Source organism: Lytechinus variegatus, chromosome 16 (assembly GCF_018143015.1).
Source record: "Lytechinus variegatus isolate NC3 chromosome 16, Lvar_3.0, whole genome shotgun sequence".
Lineage (NCBI taxonomy): Eukaryota > Metazoa > Echinodermata > Echinoidea > Temnopleuroida > Toxopneustidae > Lytechinus > Lytechinus variegatus.
In genome coordinates this window covers 27,100,829-27,127,501 of record NC_054755.1, presented here as the reverse complement: position 1 = coordinate 27,127,501, position 26,673 = coordinate 27,100,829, and the positions used below count along the sequence as shown (strand labels likewise).

The following is a 26,673-nucleotide window of genomic DNA, read 5'->3' as shown; positions in this document are numbered from 1 at the left end:
CCGAACTTAAACGTGGTTCTGGGAGTGCTGTTTATGCTTTACTTTTCTGAGGCGAAATCATGATCTCCAGCTGGCTTCGCATCGTAATTTTAGTTGAGCAGAAAAGCGAGGTCAAATTTGGCGCGCCCTTTTTCGAAAGTTTTTTTTCCGAGAGTTGTTATGGGGAAGGTACGTCGACTGTTATATAAACATCAAACAATTTCTGATATTTTAGTCATTGCATGGAGCTTCTTGATATAGCCATATAATTTGCACCATGATGAGGATAATAGTAAGAAAAAATAAAGAATATTAAGTTTACAAAATAATAAAATATCTATTTGTTTGTGCTTCTGGGGCATCTGGCAATGTCTCCTCAATATAACTCATGTTCCAGGTTTTTTTTGGTGTAAATCCCTCAACATTCATCGTGATGACAAATTGGAAGAGTAATACTAGTAATAGTACTACACATGTAAAACAAGGGAGATGAGTGGTACATGTAATTCCGTGGAGGTAACATGCGACCATGGAGCAATGCGACTGTATTTGCCCGCGGATTTTCATCTCACCGGAAGCATGACGTCATTTTAACACGTTAACGATCATGGTTCTGTTTATACTTCCCCAGAAAGCCTGATTCTGGTCAAACAACGTTTACAAACACACCTTTTTGTAAGTTTACGAAACATTTTGAAACGGCGTTTAAATGAAAGTAAGCATGGACGCAACAGTGTTTTGGACTAATCGCATTTGAAAAGGCTGATTCTGGCCTGAAAAGTGGAAGCATGAACAAGGCCTTGGTTCGTATTACAAGGCTCCACATTAACTTTTTTTGGTGGTGGCCCGTTCGGGCCACCAAAACCTTCAAATAATTTTTTTTGGTGGCCCATTAGTAAAGTTTGGTGGCCCGAAAAATATAAAGAAAAACATTAATTAAAAATGAATAAAACAAACTGAAATATTCTGCAGTCACTACCATGTACCACTATTCTTTGTACATCTTGTATGTAAATCGTGCTTGCTGTTATTTTACTTTGCTTATTTTGTGGTAATATATAAATTGTTCTATCATTGTGAACATGAAATGATTGAAAGAGAATAAAAGAATTGTATTGTTCCCAGGTTGTGTGGACTTTTAATCTCTGTATAGACACACACTCATAATGGTAAAGTAAATAAATAGTGCATATAGCAAACTCAGATTGATTTAGTTTACAAAACAATGATTTTTCCTTTCTTCCTTATTGATCGTAAAACCTAGATTATGCAGGCCCCAAATCCAGTTTATTTTCCAGCATATCATAGCAGGAGAAAATCACAGAAAATATGCTGCAGAATTAGAACAATGTATAAAAGGGGGAAATAAACAAAAATAATTTTTAGAATAGTATATTGAAAAAAGAAACAAAAATTGTGAAAATGAATAAGTGAAATAAGACAAATAAAAAAATTGAGAAAAAACAAAAGAAAATGTAAGAAAAATGAATAAGACAAAATTATCAGAAAAAATGGGGAAAATTATTATTATTCAGTAGAAACATGTTCTTTAATCAGGCATATTCAATGGGAAGGGGTATAAATGGTTTAATCACTGTAAAAAAAATGACAGAAAAAATAAGAAAACGGCAAAAGTTATCTGGAAAAAACAGTGAGAAAATTCCTTCCCTATATTTGACAAAATGATGGAAAAAAAATCACATTTCATATCAATGAAATGCCTTCCCAAAGTATTTACTTCCTTAGGAGTGGTTTAAGAAGTCATTTATAAACAAGAAAGAAAGAAGCTGTCTATTCAAGACAGCTTCGAAAATAAACCAAATATCAACATACATACAAATGCACATGTGGGACTGTGATGTACTCACCTATGTGTATTAATGCATTTGGAAATCGGTCTTTTTGAGTCAAAAGAGAGGTCATAATTCCTCCTTTTAATGCTTGCAAATTATCAGGTTTCAGTAATATGGACTGTAGAAGGGCATTTCATTGGTGTAAAATGTGACTTTGACGTAGATTTTCAAAGTTCTGGGGAAGATTTCTTAGCCTTAACATTTCGCATCGCAGCTCCCTGAGTCTGAATAGTCTGCTAGCGCACAGCCAGCTGCAGTGGTTTCACGCATGCAAAGCTCAGCCAGACAGCCTACATACTGTCATGACTATGCCATCTTTGTGTGTGTGTATTTGTGTGTAGATTAACAAAAAAGGCGCATGACGAATTGACTTGCAATTTGAACTGTAGAAAGTTGATAAATGCATGCAAAATCGGGAGAAAAATTGCGCTACTTTGAAAATTATTGGTTGCCCAATTCGGGCCACCAAAACTTAACATTTTTTCAATAATGGTTGCCCGAGATGAATTTTTGGTGGCCCCGGGCCAGTGCTAATGTCGAGCCTTGCGTAATATATGCTCTAAGACTTTGCATCAAAAGGCTGGAACGCTCTTGGTCATTTGCATTTATCTTCAAGTTCCCACTGCATTTATGCATGATAATCTCAGAACACGCAGGTGTTATCAGGGCTTCATTCAAATCCAGATGCAATGTACAGTGAAAGATATTAAATTCTTTCTTCTTCTTCTTCCCTTCATACCTGGTAGTTGAAGATCACCACACTGCAGAGTGGTTTGTATACAGTCGCTTATACTCAAACAGACAAGTGTAATGAAATGCATTATCAGTGATTTTATATTTCTCTTGTTAAAAGATAAAATTGATTTAATAATGATAATAATAATAATAATGCAGTTTTTGTATAGCGCATATCACATTATGTCATAACCTCATATGCGCTTCCAAAGGACTTGGATATTATGCAAGTTGGGTATCTTTATTTCTTATTTCCCCTTTGCCCCATTTTTCTGATCACTCAGTACTCTGAAAGTCTTTATGAGACTCGTGTACAGATATAAAAAGCGTCATATTTGCTGGCAGAGATTTCTTCTGGCGTGAATCGTGTAAAATCAAAGAATAATAATAATACCAACATGCTTATATAGTGCATATCACTGCCAACTGCGTCCCTATGCGCGTAATTGGATATTATTACCCTGGCTTTAGCCTCGCAGCCTTTTACATCGCGATGGCATTTCAAGGAATAAATTCCTGCCAGGTACCCATTTACCTCACCTGGGTCGAGTGCAGCACAATGTGGATGAATTTCTTGCTGAAGGAAATTGCGCCATGACTGGGATTCGAACTCACGACCCTCTGTTTCAAAGTCCGAAGAGTAATCCACTGGGCCACAACGCTCCACATTTGAAGAAGAGCTACAATTGTTGATCCCATGACTGCTTTAATTTCAAACAGGATTCCTATTATACTCAAATACAGGATTGGGAAATCATAGCCAGGATTTAATTTCATTTCAACAGTTTCTTTGATAATCAGTGTATGCACTCATTCAAGTTTTCATTTGTACTTTTCAGATACCATGAGCATTATGGATTGTTGTGGAAGTTAAAAGCCACTGTAGAAAGTCTGCTTGCTGCCAATGCCTCCAATGTGTGGTCGATGTATGGTGGCCTCAATCGACTGGCCAACCAACTTGATGTGATATTAAAACATGGCCTTAAAAATGATGCTGTAAGTCCATTGTTTATGCTTTTTTTTCCCTTCTTTTTATTCTTATCCTTGTGATCCTTTTGTTCTCATTCCTATGTTTCATCCATCTATTCCTACTTTCATTTCTCTTCCTCCTATTTCTTATCTTCAATCCTTTCTCATCTCTTCTCCTTTTCCCTCCTCTATTTTATTTTCTATTTGTTCTCCCTCTTTTGCATCTACTACTGTCTAGTTATTGAACCTGTGAACGATAGAATGGAAAACCAACAAAAAATGACTGAATGTTTGGATGAATTAGCAAATGGATAGATTGATGAATAAAAGAATGGGTAAATTAATAATCAATTAGTGACTAGATACAAATGATAAAAAAACTACACGCACATGAAATATTTCCTTGGAAACATACTGACACATACATGTACACAGATTTAAATATTTTTTGTCTCCTTTTTTTTTATCGTAGTGCCCTGCACAAGACTACTGGAATTTTGTCTTTGGACTGCGCCGTATCCAACCAGTGCTGGCCCCCTCTATAGACCAGCTCAGCCGACGGGCAGAGCAGGAGGGTCGCATCAAGGGGTTGCTATGGTTACAGGATAGTCTTGAGAACCATACTCTCAGTTTCCAGCTCAGGATGTTAGTCTCAGAAACCAGTCACCTCAGGGAATTCTACTCAGGTTAGTATGTGGATGCATATAAAATGTAAAGTATGTGTTTTCATAGTACTGGACAATGCTATATATATTTTTTGTTCAGAATATTATTAATAACATAGCGCAAATTATAATCTAGTATCTTAGTGCTCTAAAATGGTGGAATGAGAAAGATACACACACACAAAAAGAGAAAGCCGTCATATTGAAACTACATTTATATAAAAATACAAATTTTAGACAACTACCTAAAATGCATCATTCATGAAGAGAATTGAATTTATCTTTGAAAAAGGTACGACTTTATAACATTGACTTGAATGGATCAAGTGACGAACATTCTTTAATATTATCAAGATTTTGTTCCATTGATTAGGGAGTTCATATCAAAATGCCCTTTGCCCATATGATATTGTTCCTAGATTTCTAGGGAAGAACGACTTTCTGGAACTTGCACGTAGCTGCCTACATGTAATTACGTGCAGTGTACTTAAACCACCAAGTTTCATTTTGTTGAAGTGCATTTTTCATGGCGCAGGCAAAAGATTTGTGAAGGATCATGTGAATGGCACAAAGTGACAAAGTCCAACCGTCACAAAGTTATTCAGTATAAATTGGAAAGCAGTCCCGAGTCCCAATGCTGTTTTTAAGTACCACCTGTCCATCAATGTAACACTGTGTATTAAAAATAAAGATCACGATTCTGTCTGTGCAGATTCGTCATACTAATCGTGATATTGAACAAAGGGGATAAAGTCCACCTTTGAGTGTACACACACTAAACTGAAACAATGCATGCTTACCGGAAATGGATGGTCAAAGACCACTTTTGATGTGTCCTACCATTAATGTGTGAATGAATTATTGTAAGTTTGTCTGGAGGCAACACACTCTGAAAGGTACTATCTATAATAAACGTACATGTGCATGTACTGTACATTCCCAAGTTGTAATTGTTTAAACAGGAAAATTGATTATGGTAATTGCACTTTCATTGATTCTTTAAGTAATGCTTTTTTCTGTTCCCCCTTTTTATAGGGTGGATTGGGTTGTAATTGATCAAAAACTCTAAATTATTAAGGTAATTAGCACATTTTGCTTGTTCTTTGATTAATGTTTTTGCAGGATTTTCCAAAGGGGAGGGGGGGCACATTTTTCCTAGGAAAAATTAAGAAAAAAGGATATTTCGTCCACCAAAAAATTGACAAGCAAAAAAAAAGGTCTTCACTTTCAAAGGGGGGGGGCACAATTCTGTTTTAACGGCATGCCATTTTTGTCTCACCTGCGAAGCAAAGTGAGACTATAGGCGCCGCTTTTCCGACGGCGGCGGCGTCAACATCAAATCTTAACCTGAGGTTAAGTTTTTGAAATGACGTCATAACTTAGAAAGTATATGGACCTAGTTAATAAAACTTGGCCATAAGGTTAATCAAGTATTACTGAACATCCTATTAGAGTTTCATGTCACATGACCAAGGTCAAAGGTCATTTAGGGTCAATGAACTTAGACCATGTTGGAGGAATCAACATCGAAATCTTAACCTGAGGTTAAGTTTTTGAAATGTCATCATAACTTAGAAAATATATGAACCTAGTTCATGAAACTTGGACATAAGGTTAATCAAGTTTCACTGAACATCCTACATGAGTTTCACGTCACATGACCAAGGTCATTTAGGGTCAATGAACTTTGGCCGAATTGGGGATATCTGTTGAATTCCCATCATAACTTTGAAAGTTTATGGATCTGATTCATGAAACTTAGACATAATAGTAATCAAGCATCACTGAAAATTTTGTGCAAGTTTCAGGTCTCATGATTAAGGTCAAAGGTCATTTAGGGTCAATGAACTTTGGCCGAATCGGAGTATCTGTTGAATTACCATCATAACTTTGAAAGTTTATTGGTCTAGTTCATTAAACTTGGACATTAGAGTAATCAAGTATCACTGAACATCCTGTGCGCATTTCAGGTCACATGACCAAGGTCAAAGGTCAATGAACTTTGGCCGAATTGGGTGTATCTGTTGAATTACCATCATAACTTTGAAAGTTTATGGATCTGATTCATGAAACTTAGACATAATAGTAATCAAGCATCACTGAAAATTTTGTGCAAGTTTCAGGTCTCATGATTAAGGTCAAAGGTCATTTAGGGTCAATGAACTTTGGCCGAATCGGAGTATCTGTTGAATTACCATCATAACTTTGAAAGTTTATTGGTCTAGTTCATTAAACTTGGACATTAGAGTAATCAAGTATCACTGAACATCCTGTGCGCATTTCAGGTCACATGACCAAGGTTAAAGGTCAATGAACTTTGGCGATTTGGGTTATCTGTTGAATTACCATCATAACTTTGAAAGTTTATGGATCTGATTCATGAAATTTGTACATAAGAGTAATCAAGTATCACTGAACATCCTGTTCGAGTTTCAGGTCACATGATCAAGGTCAAAGGTCATGTAAGGTCAATGAACTTTGGCAATGTTGGGTTTTTTTGTTAAATAACCATCATATCTCTGTAAGTTTGTTGGTCTAGTTCATAAAAAGTGGACATACATGTAAGAGTAACCATGTATCACTGAACATCTTGTGCGAGTTAGAGTAGTATTCAAAGTCAGCACTGCTGCTATATTGAACCGCGTGATGCAGGTGAGACGGCCAGAGGCATTCCACTTGTTACATTACAAACTTTAATCCACCAGTACTTAAGGTAGATTACATGTAGATTGTTTTAAGTGGTACAAAGTGTACACAAGATATCATGGTACAGTAATCATGTAGGATGGTCCATTGAAAAAATATAATTGAACTTGGAGCACAATATAAAAAGAAAATATGACTCTGCCATTATGTCCATACTAGTCCCTATTCTAGAATTTTGTAGGCCTTTTGTTTATCCATATGCCATTCACACTATCATTACCAAAGTGCAGTTGGCTTGACCTTTGGATCATCTTTACATGCGCTGTAGCCACTAGCGTATGTCAGCCATACCCCCCTCCCCCCTTCGCCAGCCACACAATAGTAGGAAAAGACTTATGTCGGTTATGTAATGATAAATCTACATGTAGGTTGAATTGATGATAAACATAAAATTTCATCAAAATCGGATAACAAATAACAAAGTTATTGAATTTTAAAGTTAAGCAATATTTTGTGAAAACAGTTGTCATGAATATTCATTAGATGTGCTGATGATGTCACATCTCCACTTGTTCTTTTGTATTTTATTATATGTAATTAGGTTTATTCAAATTTGTTCCTCCAAGAACAAGAAAAATTGGATTGACAACTGAATAGTGCATTAGATATGTATTGCTGCAACTTATCTCATTATAAGGGAGACAAATTATTCACACAAGTATGAAATAATGAAAAAAATATGATTTTATGTAATAACATAACAAAACGGAAAGTGGAGATGTGACATCATCAGCCCACCTAATGAATATTCATGACGACTGTTTTTACAAAATATTGCTTAACTTTGAACTTCATTAACTTTATTATTTGTTATCCGATTTTGATGAAAGTTTCAGCATTTTGCTCAGTGAATTCTACTCTACAAGTATAGATATATATATTTTCAGCCCGGACCCCCTGGAAATAAGATTGGTATGATGCAGTGTACATACAAAGTTATGAATTGAAGAATTTGAAATTAATACATGTAGATGTAGGACTGGTCACCACTAATATATATTCCAACCATACATAATTTAAAATCTTTAAGTCTGAAAATACAGATAGTTATTTATTTATTTATATTTATATTTATTTATTTATTTCGTTTTATTTATACATTATGGAGGTCTGTACTCTGTATATGATGGATTAGTTGTTGTATTGGTGGCATGGCCATATGCCTGTCATTTACATGTACGTACATGTACATTCTGTATGACTGCACAGTACAGTATAGAACTTATATACCAAACCATGACCCCAGAATTAAGTTCAATTAAAATGGATACATGTTTTGAGGTTAGGTGTTATTGGATTACTTGTTACAGGAAATTATCAATTTTACACCTCAGCGCAGTGTATTTGCGTAATTTGCATCGCTGCCCAATAAAAATTGTAAGGAAGGTAGCATTCACTAAACTTGTTATAAGTAAACACGAACGATGTACATGTACATTTCCTGCTAGTCTGCTGTTTAGTGCACAATATACATTTAAAGCAAGAATTTGGATTGATGTCTGGATTCAAAGTATTCAAGGAACATGTGTCGTTTTCAATGGACTGAAGATTTTGATTTTTATTCTTTCCCTATGAATTCTTTAAAAAAATATATAAAAAATATATATCAATTTTTGACTATCATATTTATCATCAATGCACATATGTGATATGTAATTTACAGTAAATACATGTATATATTGGAATAAAAAGGAATGCTTGAAAAGCTGAAGTGACCAATATTTCTAGATCTAAACCTATCTTCACAAACATACATGTACATTTATCACCCCTAGAACCACACCCCCTTTCCCTTATATACTACAGTGATATGAAACCATTATGTCCTTGAAAGACAGTGAAAGTGAAGTGGTACGTACATTATGTCCATTGTTTATATACATGTACTATGCAATTTCAATAGAGGAAATATTGAGTGTCTATTCTGGTATTTCCTGCCATTGATCTCTATACTGGAAGGAAATGACCTCATCATAGGAAGACATGAAAGAAGCCTTTGATCTTTATATTCTCGTGCCTATCCACATCTGAATTAATATTTACGATATCCTTGACAAATTCATCGAAGATATCGTACTTTATTCACAGTCCATAGAGTTAGTGCAATTTCCTAATACAGTATCATATGGCTGTTCAATTTTACATTACGATTCTTTTTGACAAGAAGTGATTTTGTTGTAGGTTACTAGGTAGTCTCCAGGCACAGACCCTGATTAAAACTTAGATCAACAAGTGTGTCAACATGCAAAGACTAGCACATACAAAACTGCTGTTTCAATTGAGGTACACAAGGCATGAGTAGGCTGCAATTCAGACCCTTTACTCGAGTGAAGGGTTTGCCCAGCAGACTAGTTACTAGGTTTGTTTGTGATGTTCTTGCATGCCAGTATGTTTGTTTTACAATGAGACCTGCTTACAATTATTTATTATTTTTACCTGAAATACTGAAATCGATTAAAAACAAAACATTAAAAAGGAACACTAATTGTGATGGATGATTATTTTTTTTGTTCTTCTTTAATAGTTACACGTACATGATACATCCATTTACAAGAAAATTTATATTTTTTATGAGAAAAATAGAAAGAGTTGTTACATTATGTACACAGCAAAGATATTCAACTATCCATATTTTTTTTTGCATAAAATTCAATTTTTAAAGATGAGGGAAAATAAATATAATTTTAGCTCAAAGTAGGGCTTCATCAGGAAATGATGAATTATAAAATCAAGCCTAAGATGTCTTGTGTACTGAATGCCTGAAACAGCAAGTTTGTGCTAGTCTTTGCCTGAAGACCCACTTGTTTAAAGTTTCAATTAGGGTCTGTGCCTGCAGACTAGTGTGCTACATGTAAGCACCAAGCCTAATAAGCCACATGTGTCCAGCTAGTCTGCCGGCTCAGACCCTGATTGAAACTTTGATCAGCAAGTGTGTCTCCATGCAAACTGTAGCACAATATACAAAACATGCTGTTTCAATTCAGAGAGCGAGAGGGCCTTCAGTACACAAGGCATGAGTAAGCTGCACATTCAGACCCTTTACTCAAGTGAAAGATTTGCACAGCAGACTAGTGTCCAGCTGTAAAGCGTGAAGTAAGGGTACCTTGGTTCCATTAGATAGAGTTTGTAGCATTGTCATTCCGGTTACAATGTAGTCTGCAAGCACAGACCTTTGGCTTATTTTGCAATTAACATAGTGCAGAGTCTGAAATACGGAGACTAGATACACTCTTGGAGATGTGACAATGACAGAGAGTTTGGCATCTAGTCTTTACTCTAGACATGATGTACATGTTGTTACAATGTATGTCAGTGGTAATGATCAGAGACTAATGCTCCTCGACCAATCACATCTAAGGGATTTTGTGTACAGTGTACTATACAAACAGATTGTATAAGAATTTAAACAAACAACTTTAATCAATGATGACAAGTAATCTTTCACTCAAAGTTTTATTTGCCCATACTAACCGATGACACTTTCCCTTGATCACTTTAAAAGTACTCTAAGTAATTACATGTACAGTGTATGCTTTCTAGGAATCAGTTTCACATTGCTAATACCTTTTAATATTTCAGTACTGATAAATCTTGCATGTACCAAAGAGCAGTGATCAAGATAATTGTTAACGAGTGATATATGAACAGTTTATGTAGTGTCTCTGTAGTACAATTAATAGTTGCAGGTATTGTGTGAGATTTTGCCATACACGTACATGTCAGGACTTCAGGTGTACATGTACATTGATCTACTTTCCAGGTACAGATTATAAATAGGTAAGATTTCAGAAGAATATTTCTAGCCTGCTGCTGATAAAGTACATGCGTGTCTCTAATGCACTTGTCTGATTGGTCGCAAATCTAGAAATTTGTATTTGATTTTTTAAAGATGCGTTTGATAACAACTCTTTCAGCAAAATTTGGTCACTTGGAAGGTGTTTCAAAGGCAAAGGATACTAGACTGGGGTGAGATTGGAACACACAACCCTCTAATTACAAGGCGAGGGTAAAAACCACTACGCCACTGGCATTTTCAATCCCTTCTTTAAATAGTGCATAAACAAGTGTATATTTTGTTTGCTATTCTTCTCTCACTATTCAGATGATGCCTTCCTGTGCAGCACAGCACATTCATCGGCCTTAGACATCCTGCTACAAGCTGTAGAGCAGAACAATGCCCGTCTCCTGGCTCAGGTCAATCCTAACTTGGTAAGTAACTGACCTAACACCAAACACCATGCGGTGTACTGGTCTATCATACAAGTTATGCTTAGGGGCCTTACTAACAGGCCCTAGACATATTGCTGTAGAGCAAAGAATTCTGTCTCCTGGCTCAGGTCTAGTATTAACCCAATCTACCCCCAAACTAACACCATACTGCAGGCTTGTGTATCATATGAGGTATGCAGCTCAAAACTTGCTTCGGGGCCTTACGCAGGGTCCTTAGATGTCCTGCTACAAGCTGTATAGCAGAACAATGTCCTTCTTCTGGCTCAGGTCAATCCCAACTTGGTAAGTAACTGACCTAACACCAAATATTATGTTGAGTACTTGTCTGTCATATAAGTTCTGCTGCTCAAAACTTGCTGAGGGGCCTTACTTAGGGCCCTTAGACATCCTGTTACAAGCTGTAGAGCAGAACAGTGGCCTTCTCCTGGCTCAAGTGAATCCTAACTTGGTAAGTAACTGACCTAGCACCAAACGTCATGCTGTGCACTTGTCTGTCATATGAGTTATGCTGCTCAAAACTTGCTCAGGGGCCTTACTTAGGGCTCTTAGACATCCTGTTATAAGCTGTAGAGCAGAACAATGCCCATCTTCTGGCTCAGGTCAATCCTAACTTTGTAAGTAACTGACCTAACACCAAACACCATGTTGAGTATGTGTCTGTCATATAAGTTCTGCTGCTCAAAACTTGCTGAGGGGCCTTACTTAGGGCCCTTAGACATCCTGTTACAAGTTGTAGAGCAGAACGATGTCCTTCTCCTGGCTCAGGTCAACCCCAAATTGGCAAGTACCTGACCTAGCACCAAATACCATGATGTGTTCTTGTGAATCCTATAAGGTATGCTGATCAAACTTTGCGTTTTGGGTGAGGTTATTAAAAGACCACCCAAAGTCAGTATTATGCAGTCTTAAGGAAAATGACATTTGCCAGTAATATTGGTTAATGTATCAGGTGACTCTAGATTGAAAGACCCAAAATTAAACACAAATTGCTTCAAATTAGTGTGGAATTCTATTTCAAATCTTCATGTACTTGCTGTTACTAAATTTACATCTGAAACAAGATATCTCAAGGCTAAGCTGCTATAAATTAATTGTGAAAGAATTATATCATTCACATAATAGAAAATATCCCATGGAATTTTATTTCCTGGTTGTGTTTTCATCTCTTTTAAACCTTTTTTATTCTTCAAATTCTTTCTTCCAGCTTCAAAAGTGTCCTTCCTCTCGAGGTTCTGTAGTTTCACAGGGAAGTCCAAGGCTGTCCAGAACTCCCAGTATGTCATTAGAGCAGGATATCACACCAAAGCCTAAGGATCATCACCATGCTTCCGACTCTCTCCTCTTTGCCTCCCCGAAGACTGAATCGGTCCTCGGGACATCGGAAGACCATGCCTTTGGACAGAGTCGCGACGATCGCAGGAATTCGGCCAAAGAGGCATTGAAAGCATTATTAGAAGGATACCCCTCTGAAGGGTCCGGTGTTGTACGTGTTGCAACGGGCAACAGAACTGAAGCGTTTGCAACGGATCCGCTTTTGAATCGTCCTGCGATTCCGATCACGAGGGAGAGTTTCCAAAGACCGCATGGTCTTCTTCGTGTGGAGAGTGATACTGCCCTCCTGAAGACGTCTGTGTCAAGGAGAAAATTTGACGAGAATGATAATCGGTTCTCTGCCAAGCGAAAGGGTTCTAGTGGGTTAGCGCAGAATGGGAACAGTGATCTTTCGCTGAGTCCCGGGAGAGACAGAGGTATGTATTGGGAAGATGCAGGAGATACAGAAGATTTAGATGATCACAGTGACACCAACGACATCCACAGTAAATTAGTGTTCACATACGACAACTCACCTTCTTCCTCAAATTTTGCCAGAACCCTGGACTCGTCCACGGAGGAAATCCCATCTTCCAAGAGCGCCACTTTGCTTTCATCGGAATCCGGTGCAGGCAACAGTCTAGAGCCAGGATATCGGACTAAAGATACCAAAAATGGAAGCTCGCTAAATTCAAGCCACCATTCTCTTCTGCATTCCAGCAGCGAACAACTTCTCTTTTCCGAGGAGGAGGAAGACCAGTTTGGTTTCCTGGGTGAAGTCGCACGAAGAGGGCGCCAGTCCAAGCCTCTCCACCGGCGGAACAGTGAGGACCTAGATGGGGCGACACCGTCCCCACCTCCAGTTCAGCACAAGTACCGGAGACACACTCGCTCTATGTCGGATCAAATCTCCAACATGAGAGGAGGAGGGTTTGAAGACTCTAGGAGAGACTTTGTTCCAGAAAGAAAAGTTTATAATGGAAAGAGGTCAAAAGATGATATCTATTCGTCTTCTCTTCCATCGGAACCTCTTACGGCAAGACGAGTATCAGATGTTAGTAAGTACAAAATTACTCTTCTTTTCAAATTGAAATTGTAAGTTCAAATCAAAATTTAAATTCAGTTTCAAATTTTAAGCTCATTTTCATATTCAAATTCAAATTGAAATTGAAATTTATATTCTAATTCAAAATCAGATTGAAATTGAAATTTAATTTCACATTAAGCTTAGAATTCAAATTCAAATGCAAATGAAAATAAAATTGCATATTCATATTCTCATTTATATTCTTATTCACAATCCATAATTCATACATGTACATGTAATTCATAATACATATTCAATTCAAGTTCAGTGAATGTTAAGAATTTATGCAAAGCAGATTCTCAATAATTTTTTTAGATGAACAAGATTGTAAAAATGCAGAAGTAGATGAATAATTTATTTGTTGTCAAATATTTTCAGATCTCATATCACTATCAAGTACCAATGAATGTCAGATATTTGGCTAGAACTTGACACATTGCACAGCCTTCCTATTCAGAGCAATCTGTTACATAAAAGTTACTGTTATGGTAACTTTGTCATCCAATGGTACAATAACTTGCATGGAATTCTTGATTTTGATTGACTGTTGATCAGCATTATCATGGTAGTTACCATTAGATGGCAAAGTTATGTAATACTTTCATTCAGTGGGTCCCAGTCTTTTTGGCTACATTGCAAAGACTAGGCAGGTGAGGAGGGTGACGTTGCAAAATGCAACACAATTTCATTGAGATTAATTGAAAATTCAATCTCACTGTTACAATGTCAGGAGAAAATCCCATCCCATATGACATGTTGTGCTTTTAATCAAAATCATTTAGTGACTCATACATGTATGTCTAGTCATGTGGTGATATTGTCTATTCATGTCTTGTTGCGGAAAGAGTGCACACAGATCTTGGCATTACAAAAGAAATATAAACTACATTTTAAGAACATGCGCAGTGAAACAAGGAAATATCAAGTGCTGGAGAATCATGATAAAATGAAACCATTAGTGACTTTTATAGTTTGACTTCATATTACACATCCATTGAATTTCATCTCTTCATTTCCAAACAACTTTTCCATTCGTTCATGAAGCTGTACACGTGGGTCTCATTCATGTATATCTTTCTCTTTGGACACTGAGCCTTGTCTGTGCCGCAGCATACCGGTACAATATAAATAATCAACTGAAATAAGTTTGTTGGTAGTTCATTCCAAGCATGCCAAATTTTGTGTAAAAGAAAATGGTATTGCTGGAACTGTTTGTGTGAAATCGCTTTTTGGGCAATTTTAAACTATTTTGGACTCGGTGATCTTGACGACATGTAGATCGGTTGTGACAAGGCTACTACCGTACTGTAGCTTGCAGCTAAATCATGGAGGTTAAGTATGCAAGTGAGTGAGGTATCAAGACTTTTCATCTAAGTTTCACTTTGTAGATGTGGGATTTGACCTTGGGTTGGACTGATCACATGAAATTTGTCACATATTGATAGCATTATAAAGAGGACACAGTTTACAAAATATGTATGTATGCTAATTATGCTAATTACAATGATTATGATGATTGTGTTTATATACTTAGAAATAAAAGCAATTGTCATGAATCATTTCCTTGTGAAAGGAACCCTTAGAAAATAGAGAGAGGAAACAAATTTATATAGATAGTGAAGCCCAATAGGAAAGAGAGTGATGTGGGAAAGAAAGGGTGAGCAATTGTTAAAAGCAAGCGTTACAGACCAAGTACAAGAGAAATAAAGAGAGAAAAAGAGGGGGGAGAGTGGGGGAGAAGACCTCATGCTGAAGTGACTGTTGAATGCTGATTTGGAAATCTTAATACCACAGGTACACCTGCAGGTCGTTGGTCTTTTAAAACTATGAGAATTACAGATATTGCAAGACAATGATTGATTGGGCATCTGATATTGAAGCATGTTCTTCATTGTGAACGAACGCAAAAGCAGGAAATCATCCCCACCCCCTTTTTTTTTTTGGGGGGGGGGACTTTGTAATCTTAGGGAGGTTAAGTTCCTAATGGTGATGACCTTTAACCCTTTTCTTTTTTAGTTTGCCTCCCCCTACTCTTAACATCCTGGAATGACCTGGATGTCTTGTCCCTCGTGCCCCCTACCCATGCCACGTCATGCACCCAACCTACATCACCCTTAGCCCCTGTATGCATTAGATCTACATTCAGATGTCATTTTGACAGGGTTTCAGCACAAACAAAATATCTGTTCAAAACGGGTTTGAATTTTGACAAAACACATGAAAAAATGCATTGCCGTCGGCTCCCATGGAGTTTGCACTGGCACTAGCATATCAATTCAGACAACTTGAAATTTATGAATTCTGACACTGTTCTTGCAGTTATGTTTTTGTAGCGTTAAAGGACAAGTCCACCTGTACTATAAAGATGATTTGCATGAAAAGAGAAAAATCCAACACTTAAAATTTAATCAAGATTTGCTGTAAAATCAATGCAGCCTCGAAAGCAGTATAGGGTTCTGACTTGGCTCAAGTCTTCCTCCAGTAACAGCCAGAACACCTTCTTTGAGTGATTCCAGCATCACCTCATTGTGCCTTTGGGTTTTACCCTCTAACAGTGCCATGTCTATGACAACAATTAAGAAAATTATATAGCACAAACATACTATCATTTCAATACATTTTTGATATGGTGTTTATGATCAAAGTACATGTATACACAAATGCTACCATGCTTTTAGTTTGTGTGGGTTTGTTTGTTGTAGTTTTGGGGAGTGTGATTACAGGTTTTATATTACAATTCATTTACCTTATAAATACCTAAGATAATTACAGTACATTCATTATGCTTAACAGTTAATATCTGACATGCTAACGATGCAAAATATGACTGATTTACCTAATGGGATGATCCAGTCAGTATTCCGATAGTGTCCATGGATGGAAACTATTTGCCTGTATGGTCTTGGTGTTCTTCGGAATGTCCCATCAAAGAATAGGACCTCGCACTCTTGTAATTAATGCAGTCAGTTCTTCATCTGTAGCAAAGACCACAATGCCTTCCTGGTTATTAAGGTACACCTTCCGTCTCTCCCCATTCCAACTTTCAGCCCATACTCCTTCAATTTGGATATCACTAATCCTTCTTGGGATCGGTGGACATAGGGATGCACGTACCCTCTGCAGTTGACTACGTCTATGTAAAAGATGGAACTTCTCTTGTATTGATATGGCCGAGGTCGAGCATAAGGTCATAAGCTCTCCTTATGGTCAGTGTCGGATCCTGGCGAAAAACGTCTGCTGCCTCATCAATAAACTGTCAGTGGTGTACATGTTCATGTAGTCTGGAATGTTGTGATACATACATGTATGCTGTAGGCCTACAATACTGTACATGTAGGATGATCCAGTCAGTATTCTGAATAAGCCCATGGATGGAGACTATTTGCCCGTATGGTCTTGGTGTTGTTCGGAATGTCCCATCAAAGAATAGGACCTGGAATTCTTGTAGTGCAATCAGCGCTTCATCAGTAGCAAAGACCACAATGCCTTCCTGGTTATTAAGGTTAACCTTCCGTCTCTCCCCATTCCAACTTTCAGCCCATACTCCTTCAATTTGGATATCACTAATCCTTCTTGGGATCGGTGGACATAGGGATACACGTACCCTCTGCAGTTGACTACATCTCTGTAAAAGATGGAACTTCTCTTGTATTAATGTGGCCGAGGTTGAGCATAATGTCTTAAGCTCTCCTCATGGTCAGTTTTGGATCCTGGCGAATAACGTCTGCTGCCTCATCAATAAACTGTCGGCGGCGTACTATATAGTCTTGAATTTTATGATACATATGCTGTAGGCCTACAATGTACAAATACATTCCAATTTATGATCAGTCTGGTATACCTTATATTATCCACTATTACATATTTCATATCGTGATACACAATATTTTTAGAAGTAATCTATCTGCCATGTAATACTCAAAGGATCCCCGAATATGGACCAGTGGTAGATAGCCAATGGATATTACTTTGCGAACACAGTCCCTCAGTTCCTCATTCCGTCTGTATGGTACTTGCAATTTCCAAGATCCTGTACATGTATTTTCCCGTAGAGGCTGCTACAGAAGTGGAAGTAGCAACCATGTGGCCTTGCCAGGGGAAATGCTGCCCTGATTGCCAACATCAATGCAACATGGAATTCAGTCAAGGGTTTGACTTGGCTCAAGCCTTCTATCAGTATTAATCAGCCAAAACACCATCTTTGAGTGCTTCCAGCATCACCTCATAGTGCCTTTGGGTTTTACCCTCTAACAGTGCCATACCAATTACAGACAACAATTAAAAAAAGAAATTATGTAGCACAAACATACTATCTTTTCAATACTTTTTTATTATGGTCATCATGATCAAGTATACAAAAGTGCTAGAATGCTTTTAGTTTGTATGTGTGGATGTGTTTGTTTTGGTTTTGTGGAGTGTGATTACAAGTTGATTACATATCATTACCACATTAATGCCTTATAAATGCCTTAGATAATTACAGTACATTTATTATGTTATATGCGGCTTAACAGTTAATATCTGACATGCCAAAGATGCAAAATATGACTGATTTTATGGGATGATCCAGTCAGTATTCCGATAGTGTCCATGGATGGAAACTATTTGCCTGTATGGTCTCGGAGTTGTTCAGAGTGTCCCATCAAAGAATAGAACCTTTCAGTCTTGTAGTGCAATCAGCTCCTCATCTGTAGCAAAGACCACAATGCCTTCCTGGTTATTAAGGTACACCTTCTGTCTCTCCCCATTCCAACATTCAGCCCATACTCCTTCAATTTGGATATCACTAATCCTTCTTGGGATCGGTGGACATAGGGATGCACGTACCCTCTGCAGTTGACTACGTCTCTGTAAAAGATGGAACTTCTCTTGTATTAATATGGCCGAGGTCGAGCATAAGGTCATAAGCTCTCCTTATGGTCAGTGTCGGATCCTGGCGAAAAACGTCTGCTGCCTCATCAATAAACTGTCAGTGGCGTACATGTTCATGTAGTCTGGAATGTTGTGTAGGCCTACAATAGGATGATCCAGTCAGTATTCTGAATGAGCCCATGGATGGAGACTATATGCCCGTATGGTCTTGGTGTTGTTCGGAATGTCCCATCAAAGAATAGGACCTGGAATTCTTGTAGTGCAATCAGCTCTTCATCTGTAGCAAAGACCACAATGCCTTCCTGGTTATTAAGGTACACCTTCCGTCTCTCCCCATTCCAACTTTCAGCCCATACTCCTTCAATTTGGATATCACTAATCCTTCTTGGGATCGGTGGACATAGGAATGCACGTACCCTCTGCAGTTGACTACGTCTCTGTAAAAGATGGAACTTCTCTTGTATTAATGTGGCCGAGGTCGAGCATAATGTCTTAAGCTCTCCTCATGGTCAGTTTTGGATCCTGGCGAATAACGTCTGCTGCCTCATCAATAAACTGTCGGCGGCGTACTATATAGTCTTGAATGTTGTGATACATATGCTGTAGGCCTACAATGTACAAATACATTCCAATTTATGATCAGTCTGGTATACCTTATATTATCCACTATTACATATTTCATATCGTGATACACAATATTTTTTAGAAGTAATCTATCTGCCATGTAATACTCAAAGGATCCCCGAATATGGACCAGTGGTAGATAGCCAATGGATATTACTTTGCGAACACAGTCCCTCAGTTCCTCATTCCGTCTGTATGGTACTTGCAATTTCCAAGATCCTGTACACTGTACATGTATTTTCCTGTAGAGGCCGCTACAGAAGTGTAAGTAGCACCCATGTGGCCTTGCCAGGGGAAATGCTGCCCTGATTGCCAACATCAATGCAACATGGAATTCAGTCAAGGGTTTGACTTGGCTCAAGCCTTCTATCAGTATTAATCAGCCAAAACACCATCTTTGAGTGCTTCCAGCATCACCTCATAGTGCCTTTGGGTTTTACCCTCTAACAGTGCCATACCAATTACAGACAACAATTAAAAAAAGAAATTATGTAGCACAAACATACTATCTTTTCAATACTTTTTTATTATGGTCATCATGATCTAAGTATACAAAAGTGCTAGAATGCAAATTAGTTTGTACATGTATGTGTGGATGTGTTTGTTGTGGTTTTGTGGAGTGTGATTACAAGTTGATTACATATCATTACCACATTAATGCCTTATAAATGCCTTAGATAATTACAGTACATTTATTATGTTATATGCGGCTTAACAGTTAATATCTGACATGCCAAAGATGCAAAATATGACTGATTTTATGGGATGATCCAGTCAGTATTCCGATAGTGTCCATGGATGGAAACTATTTGCCCGTATGGTCTCGGAGTTGTTCAGAGTGTCCCATCAAAGAATAGGACCTCGCAATCTTGTAGTGCAATCAGCTCTTCATCTGTAACAAAGACCACAATGCCTTCCTGGTTATTAAGGTACAGCTTTGCCTTTCCTTGTACCAACTTTCAGCCCATACTCCTTCAATTTGGATATCACTAATCCTCCTTGGAACGGGTGGACATAGGGATACACTTCCCTCTGCAGTTGACCACGAATCTGTTTAAAAGAAGGAAATTCTAATTGGTTAATATGGCTGAGGTCGATCACAATACCAGTGTCGGATCCTGGCGAATAATGTCTGCTGCCTCATCAGTAAACTGTTGGCGGCGTACGTATATAGTCTTGAATGTTATGATAAATTCATGTATGCTGTACAGTGTACATATGTACAGTACGGTGTGAGATATCTCATTCCTACTTATGATCAGTCTTTTATACCTTATATTGTTCACTATTACATATTTCATATCATGATACACAATGTGTGTTTATTTTGTAGAAGTAATTTATCTGCCATGTACTACTCAAAGGATACCTGAAAATGGACCAATGGACATAACTTTGTGAACACAGCCCCTCAGTTCCTCATTCCACCTGTATTGTACTTTATTTTCCAAGATCCTGTACTTTCCTGTATAGGCTGCTACAGAAGTGAAAGTAGCAGCCATGTGGCCTTGCCTGGGCAAATACTGCCCTGATTGCCATTATCAATGCAGCCTTGAAATCAGTAAGGATTTGACTTGGCTCAAGTCTTCTTCCAGTAACAGCTAGAACACTATCTTTGAGTGCTTCCAGCATCACCTCGTAGTGCCTTTGGGTTTTACCCTCTAACAATGCCATACCTACATGAAAGTCAACAAGTGAAAAAAAAAATTCTATGTATAGCACAAACATACTATATTTACAATACATTTTCAATATAGTGATTATGATCAAAGTACACACGTGCTAGCATGCTTTTAGTTTGTATGTACATGTATGTGTGGGTGTTTTTTGTGGTTATACGGAATGTGATTACAGGTTTATTACATTTCATTACCACATTACCTGCCTAAGATAATTACAGTGCATTCATTGTATATGCGGCTTAACAGTTTATATCTGACATGCCAAAGGTGCAAAATATGACTGATTGTATGGGATGTTCCAGTCAGTATTCCGATAGTGTCCATGGATGGAGACTATTTGCGCGTACGGTCTTGGTGTTGTTCGGAGTTTCCCATCAAAGAATAGGAGCTCGCACTCTTGTAGTGCAATCAGCTCTTCATCTGTAGCATAGACCACGATGCCTTCCTGGTCATTAAGGTACAGCTTCTCCTTTACCAACTTTCAGCCCACACTCCTTCGATTTGGATATCACTAATCCTCCTTGAGATAGGTGGACATAGGGATACACGTACTCTTAGTAGTTGACTACCAATCTCTGTAAAAGATGGAACTTCTCTTGTATTAATATGGCCGAGGTCGAGCACAATTTCATACGCTCTCCTTCTGGTCATTGTCGGATCCTGGCGGAAAACGTCTTCTGCCTCATCAATAAACTGTCGGCGGCGGCGTTCATGTAGTCGTGAATGTTATGATAAATTTGCTGTAGTGTACATATCCATGTACACATGCATGTATGAGATATCTCATTCCAATTTATGATCAATCTGTTATACCTTATATCATTCAGTAACATATTTCGTATCATGATACACAATATAGATCTACACGTTTATTTTTTTAAAGTAATTTTTCTACCAAGCGATTGTCAACAAGTCTAAAAGAGCATCACATAATAAATTGGCGATATGGATTACTGTCTTTGCAAATATCCTGTCGTATATCTAGGCCCTATTAAAAGCCTTTATCTCTTCTCACAACATAATGTAGTCAAACCTGTCTTTATAGTGGTCACCTGATTCTAGTGAAAACCGGCCTATAATAACCACCAAAATTGTCTCCCATTTGAAAGATACATACAGTGTGTGTGAAAAAACCTGAGTGCAAAGGACACCTGTTCACTGCAGTAGCCACCTTTTCTGTTTCCCATTGGTGGCCTTATAGTGGATGGGTTTGACAGTGTATAGTATGCTATTAAACAATGTTGAATATTTTGTATACCATTATACAGGTAGCGCCTCTCCCGCGTGCGACGGGTATTTCCCCCAACCGAGTCAGGGAGAGTCCCTCTTTACATTCCTCTCATCGCAAGATTTTGCTACCTGTCCTGAAGTTGATAAGGTATGTTCACTGTAATAATATGTAGCATTTATGAGGTGCTGATTATCCAGTTGCCTATTCAATGGTGCACTATATTTTACTTGTAGCCATTGAAATAAATGAAAATGCCCCACATAATTCAGCTATTGCCTTGATGTGAAAAAAATGATTTGCTACTCTTCTGACCATGTACATGTACAAACAACACTCATGCTACTAGATTTTCAATTTCACAGGAGAATGCCCACTTCTGTATCTCCGAGGCCATCATCGCTGCCGTGGAGCAGATCAAATGCCGTCAGCTAACCCGACAGACTCCGTCGGACCACGAATCTGACGGGTCCGACGAGGAGATCCAGAGACTGAAGCAGAGGATCCGCCTCAGGCGTACCGAGAAGCGCGAACGTAAACTACAGTGTGAACAGGACCAAAGCCCTCCTGGTAAGTTTCTGGTTGCGTTGCAACTTGGTCTACACCCATGGCCTGTGTTCTGAACTCGGAATTAATGTAAACTCTGGGCCCCGTCTTACAAAGAGTTATGATTGATCCAATCAATCGCAACTATGGACGGCCAGCAACGTCAACATCTTTTATGCATGTTTGTTTGAAATAGTTTTTTAGCTATGATGTATATTCATGCATTCATTGTTCTCTTGAAAATTCACTGTCCTTCTCTTTGCATACAAAGGACGTTGTGCAAATTTTTTCATATAAAAAAATATTGACAATGATGGACTTCCATGGAGTTACAATGGATTGGATCAATCCTAAATCTTTGTAAGATGGGGCCCTGGTCTAAAGTTGTCGCTTAGCTATGGATCGCTAACCGTGACACAAATGTCTAACAGGAGAGGTCGAATTTATCAGCTCATTTGACACTCAAAACATTCATAAATATCAGGGGAAAATAACTGAAATTGTTTTCTTCATCATTACAGCATGAGGAAAGAGCAGAATAGACATAAAAAACAAATAATGTATTAAAACAAACTTTTGATACTGTTGGCTTTCCATAATTTTAGCACAGAGTTATACCATGGTCTATTAAGACCATGTTTCCTAGGTCATTGGTTATACGCCAGCTTGGCGTTTACCAGCAAAATGCTGCCCCTGCCGAGTTCCTACGGGAGTTACCTTAAAGAGAAGATAAACCAGACTTCAGAATACGAGCTATCTTGTCTACTTTCCGTTCGATATCGATATCATCCCATACCATTTAATCCTATCACGTCTACAACTATTTTGTCTACCGTTTGGTCTTATTGCCATTTAGCCCATTAGCCCATTTTGTATAATTTTCATAGAGGCTAAACTCATTTTGTCTCAGAGGTTTCAATTGTATTATAAGCATGGACTATGCAGGTTTTGTTGTACTTGAATACACAATATTTTATCAAATACTTTTTAATAGAGAAGTCCTTTACAAATGCCTATTTTGGCAAAGGGGGGTAAATTCATGCTTGTTGAATAAAGTTTGATAATACAAGAAATCCGCAAAAGTCCATGGTTTTGTACCATGAATTGAAACCACCTTTGTGACTTCAGGGCCCGTCTTACAAAGAGATACGATTGATCTCAAGCGTATGGAAATCCATCAATGTCAAAATTTTTTCTACAGGAAATTTGCTCAATGTCCTTTAAGCACAAAGAGAAGCATACTGAATTGTCAAGAAAACAGTGAATGTATGAATATTAGGCCCGGTTTGAAAGTCCATTTTTGATGCACGTGTACACGGCATGTGTTTCAGTCGTGTACACGTTGTAAACACTGAGTGAGAGCACTCATTCAATGAACAATGTTTCAGTGTTTCCTACATGTAGCCTAAGTCACGGTTTTAAAGCTTACCTGAGAAGCTAGAAGTATCAATCCACAAAAATTGGTGCAATTAAAAAGTTTTCTCAGCTTAGCAGCGCATTAAATTTATAAAGAATGCAAAAGTAAATCAGTGCAGAGCCCTAGTTAGCGCCGACGTTCGTTGGATGCGCATTTTGCATACTGTACCATACATGCATGCACAGATCGCTGCAGAATTAAGTGTAACTGAAGTTATCGATTGATTTTCATTATTTTATTGCCAATTTGAGGAGCGTGTGTTTGTAGGCTTGTAGCATATGTTTATGAGCGTATAACACGTAACTGGAGCAATGATCGCTGTCGCAATTGGTGATTCTCAAATTGGCTCTAAAAGTGATTGACGAACGCTTTCAAGAGTCTTGTTACGTGTTATACGCTCATACACATGTGCTACAAGCCTACAAACACACGCTCCTCAAATTGGCAATAAAATAATGAAAATCAATCGATAATTTACTTCAATAACTCCATACATCTACTTGATTTGCTAGTTCAGCCCTCTGGACTGCCATACCCGAATAGAACTCCCAAGGATTTAAAAAGCGCGAGCGCGCCCTCTCCCGTTCAGGCTTACTACCCATGATCACCGCGCAATTAGCGTCCATCTTCCTCTTTTGCTTTCGGCAAGCCACCTGTCAAGACGTGCTCAGATAAGTCTCCTAAGAGCTCAAATCTTTTTGAGCTTTGGTATATTTTTTTCGCTTATCTGTGGTGCATTCTCCCTTTTAATTTCAATCTTTCCATTTGTGTGTAAGATTGTGTTCAGAATTTACACTTGGCGTGACTTTTTAGACGTGTTTTTGGAGACACTTAAATTGTTTTTCTAACGTTTGAGTTCTCGTCGCGCCGCATCGCTAGCGCGTTCGCGAGGCACCGGGCTTGGCCTGCCTACGTGGCAGCAAGCCTTCACCACCTGTCATGGTTATTGTTCTTCACGTTCAAAGCGTGGTGGCTTTTGGTGCCGTTTTTGAATTAAATTCTAGACAGCCTCTACACTTTGTTGTCGAGGGTGTTATTGTTATTTCTTTTTGCAGGAATTTGTTTTCTGGAATTGATTTATTAAGATTTTCGATTGATTATTGATTGATTAATTCTTCAATTCTCTTTCCTTTCTGTTCTGAATAAATTTCTTAATTGATATTTTATTCACAGGCGGATCTTAAAGCTCAATTCCTTTTTCCTTTTGTTCTGAATAAATTTCTTGATTGATATTTTATTCACAGGCGCATCCTAAAGCTCAATTCCTTTTCCTTTCTGTTCTGAATAAAATTCTTGATTAATATTTTATTCACAGACGCTTCGGGGATTGTTTAATTCGGCTTACGCAATTATACCTGATGATTGTTTGGTTATTCAATCCCCCCCCCCAAAAAAAAAAAATTTTTTTGTTCTTTACAGGTGGGGTCTCCTTCCTGTTAGAAATTTTTTTGACCTGTCCCGGAATTGTTTTCTTCGTTCAATTCCCTCTTCCCTCCTAGTCTTATATATTTTTTTATTTCGACAGGCGGGCTCTACGATTCCCTTTGAGGATTTACTGTGTCGTTCTTCCTCTTGGAATCGTTACTAGAGACGTTCCTCCTTCCTCCTGTTCTGAATTTCTTTACCTTTCCACAGGAGGTTACTTTTTTTTTCCTCTTGGAAATTATCGTAAAATTTCTCTTATCTGGAATTATTTGTCTCTCAATCCCTTTTCTTCCTGCTCTGAAATGCTTGTTTTTGTGTTTCTTCGCAGGTGGAAACTTCGTTCTCTTCTGAACTTGCATTCATTTTTGAATTTTTGTTTCGAATTTTTCCTTCGGGCACAAAAAAAAAAAAAAAGAGAATATAGTAGGGGAACCTTGTAGGAGTTTCTTTTTTCAAAGTCTCCGACCTCCTTTTTCTTACAGGCAGATACCTAAACTATTCTTAGGTTCTTCTTCCTCCCTACCCCTCCCCTCTTGTTTTGTTCTGTTTGCTCAAACAAACTCCTTTTAGGAGGAGGGAAAGACCACTCCGGTCTCCACTTTTAATCTAAGCGAGATCTTTGTAAAAAAAAAAAAGAAAAAGAAAAATTCTTGTTTTTCCTTTTTCAGGGTAGAGAGAGGTATCTTTGAATGGGACTAACACAGCCCCAGAGGACCTGGTGCCCTCCACGGGGACCGCCCCGATTGCAAGTTACAGAAGTCGGCCGCCTCCAGGCGAGCAGGAGGGACGCCGCGGTGAGCGCCCAGCGGCGGTGAGTATGAGGGTGCGTCGATCAGCATTCCGAATTTGCGGTCGGATGCTAAGAGAAGGAAGGCCGAGACTGTGGTGCCACGGTCTCGGACAAAGGAAAAAGTGGTAGCCAAGGCTTCCAAGCCTAAACTAGGTCCTGCCGCCGCAGCACCCATAGGGCTATGCGACCCACCGGCTACCGGGTCACCAGAAGTCCGGAGGGAGAGTGCGGTTCTCTCCCCCGGCACAGGTCAGGATCTCTGCCGTATAAGTCGTCCTCCGTTGACAGCATCGGGAGAGATCGCCCAGCCCCTGACCGCGAGAGGCGTCACACAGACTGTAACCACAATCTGATCGTGACCACAATCTGACCCCGTCAGATTCGGGTGAAGTTTCGTTGTTGGCGGCCGCCCTGCCAGGGGCGGCAAATCGTAAGAGATCACCCGTGCCTCTTGTGCCTTCTTCTGCTCCGGCCACGCCGGCGGAGCCCGCAAAATAAGAAGAAGAAGAGGTCGAAGGAGAGGTCGGCCAGCCCTGTTGCCATGGGCATTCCTC

The 26,673-nt window shown here is 38.5% G+C and overlaps 1 protein-coding gene across 3 annotated transcripts in view; it reads left to right on the top strand.

Annotated features, from left to right (window-relative positions):
• LOC121429663 (run domain Beclin-1-interacting and cysteine-rich domain-containing protein-like) overlaps nucleotides 1-26,673 on the top strand; it is a 53,754-nt gene that overhangs the window by 2,754 nt on the left and 24,327 nt on the right. For all 3 annotated transcript variants that reach the window (XM_041626813.1, XM_041626812.1, XM_041626811.1), the window contains exons 3-8: nucleotides 3,407-3,563; nucleotides 4,009-4,222; nucleotides 11,010-11,116; nucleotides 12,342-13,506; nucleotides 21,982-22,091; nucleotides 22,307-22,511. In XM_041626813.1, the coding sequence (XP_041482747.1) occupies nucleotides 3,407-3,563; nucleotides 4,009-4,222; nucleotides 11,010-11,116; nucleotides 12,342-13,506; nucleotides 21,982-22,091; nucleotides 22,307-22,511 (1,958 nt within the window). The remainder of the gene's footprint in view (nucleotides 1-3,406; nucleotides 3,564-4,008; nucleotides 4,223-11,009; nucleotides 11,117-12,341; nucleotides 13,507-21,981; nucleotides 22,092-22,306; nucleotides 22,512-26,673) is intronic.